General features: G+C 28.3%; 1 protein-coding gene across 1 annotated transcript; it reads left to right on the plus strand.

The window, feature by feature from the left end:
* Window positions 1-1,164: 1,164 nt before the first annotated feature.
* On the plus strand, window positions 1,165-1,587 carry LOC108782348 (zinc finger protein 468-like; the record flags this gene model as incomplete). The annotated part of the gene is made up of 2 exons (XM_018550616.1): window positions 1,165-1,268; window positions 1,384-1,587. Coding segments are annotated over exons 1-2 (308 nt in total), but the record flags the coding sequence as incomplete, so codon positions are not given.
* Between the last annotated feature and the right edge of the window lie 378 nt (window positions 1,588-1,965).

A 1,965-nucleotide genomic window follows, 5' to 3' on the forward strand; every position in this document is an offset into this window, starting at 1 on the left:
AAATTATTATCATTTTATTATTTTAGGTGGAAATCTATGAAAGTGACTAAACGTATTTAGAACGTGTAAACTGCGAAAGTAATACAAACGTTACAGTAAAGTGAATTGAAAAATACCCCTGATGGATCTAAGAATTGATTCTAAAAAAAGAAATCAAAATGAAGAAACGAATAACGACACAAAAGAATATGTAAACCAACAGTGTGGTAAAACTTATATAGTTTCTAAGTTCTTAGTTTTGTTAATACCTTTGAGTATTACAAACTGCACAAAAAATTAATGTATTACATAATCCACCATGCAAAAATAGACAAATTTAATTTTAGAATAATTTTGTCAATAAACATCGTATCGAGATTATTAGAAAAGCATTTTAAAACTTCAAATCTGTACTCTCCAGACAGATAATTGTAAAAAGGATAATACTGATATTTTGTGAAATTTCAAAACTATAAATGTAGGTGTAGCAAATTTTAAAACTTTTAACGAAAACTTTGCGAGGTTTCCCATTACGATTTAAAAATTGTACACTGGTGCGATTTACAGCATTCGTCAGGGTAAATCTTGGCCTATAAATTGTCTTTCATTCAAGTTAAGTATTACCGAGTTTCTTTCACCGAGTATTCGATGTTGATATAAAAATGAACTTCTTTGCTTTAACGTTGAACAAGTCAGTGAAAAAAATTACAGAGATGTCAAAGAAAAAACAAATTATATGTAAAAAACGACTCAATCTTTCGGAAACTGTGAACCCCGTTTGTCCATAATTCTTATTTTGCGCCTTGTAACTTCACAAATTTCGTATAAAGTTTTAAGATTTGATGTATTATCATATATGTGATATTGTAACATCATAAAATATCAGCACAAAATTTTTAAAGTGCCGGTGTGAAAAGAAAGATTTCAAGATTTAAAATGGTGTTTTATACATTTTGTTACGATAATTTTTGACAAAGATATTGTATTTAGAAGTTTGTCTGTACTTGCAAGTGACGCTTTAATTCTGCAGAGTACTGTATTTTAAAAATTATCAGATTTATGTTACCGTTTTCAAGTTTATTTCATATCAAAAACTTTTTTTAATATTAAGATAATCGCATCGATTCCCCGACAACTTCAAATCGGAATAATGAAGATATACGTATTGAAACTTTTCCATGCGAAATGTGTGGTAAAAAGTTTAGCTTTAAGTGCGACTTGTATAATCATGAGAAAATTCATAAAGGCGAAAATCCTAATAAATGCGAATTTTGTGATCATATAGCTAGGTGGGTGGTTAAGTGAACAACATGAAATATTAATTTAGTAATTCAATATCAATGATATATATTACCTTAATTTAAATGATAAAAAATAATGAATATTGCAACTGTCATTTTACAGGCGAGGAAAGCATCTAAAAAAACATGTGATGGCAATGCATTACAATCAAGATCGTTACAAGCGTAATAAGGATCTATATATTCGTAAATCATACAAATGCGGAACGTGTGATAAAGAGTTCCAGTATGAAACTCAATTGCGTACTCATGAGAGAACTCATATAGAACAAAGTTACAATTGTGACCTTTGTGGACGAAAGTTTAGGTGGGTACTTAATTGAATAACAAAAATCAAAAGAAATATTTCGATAAATGTTGCTAAAAAACTTTACAGATTTTTTCGGAATCTACAAATGCACAAAAAGGTTCACAAAAATAATTAATGTTATTATGAATATAAAGTATATGAAAAGAATACCCGTACTAAATAGTATCTGAATTGTCATATAGATTCAGAGCACAAAAGTAAAAGACAACATCCTTTCGAGGTATGTGTCTTAAAATTAATGTTCTTCCAATCCTGTCTCATTTGATAAACTTTGTCTTATTAAGTTTCTGTACATTAATTATAAGTGTGTTAATTTTCTGTTTGCATTAAAGTCTTTATTACCAGTTCTCAACAGTCATGAATATATAAATGTTA

Source organism: Cyphomyrmex costatus, unplaced genomic scaffold (genome assembly GCF_001594065.2).
Source record: "Cyphomyrmex costatus isolate MS0001 unplaced genomic scaffold, Ccosl1.0 C2319553, whole genome shotgun sequence".
NCBI classification, from domain to species: domain Eukaryota; kingdom Metazoa; phylum Arthropoda; class Insecta; order Hymenoptera; family Formicidae; genus Cyphomyrmex; species Cyphomyrmex costatus.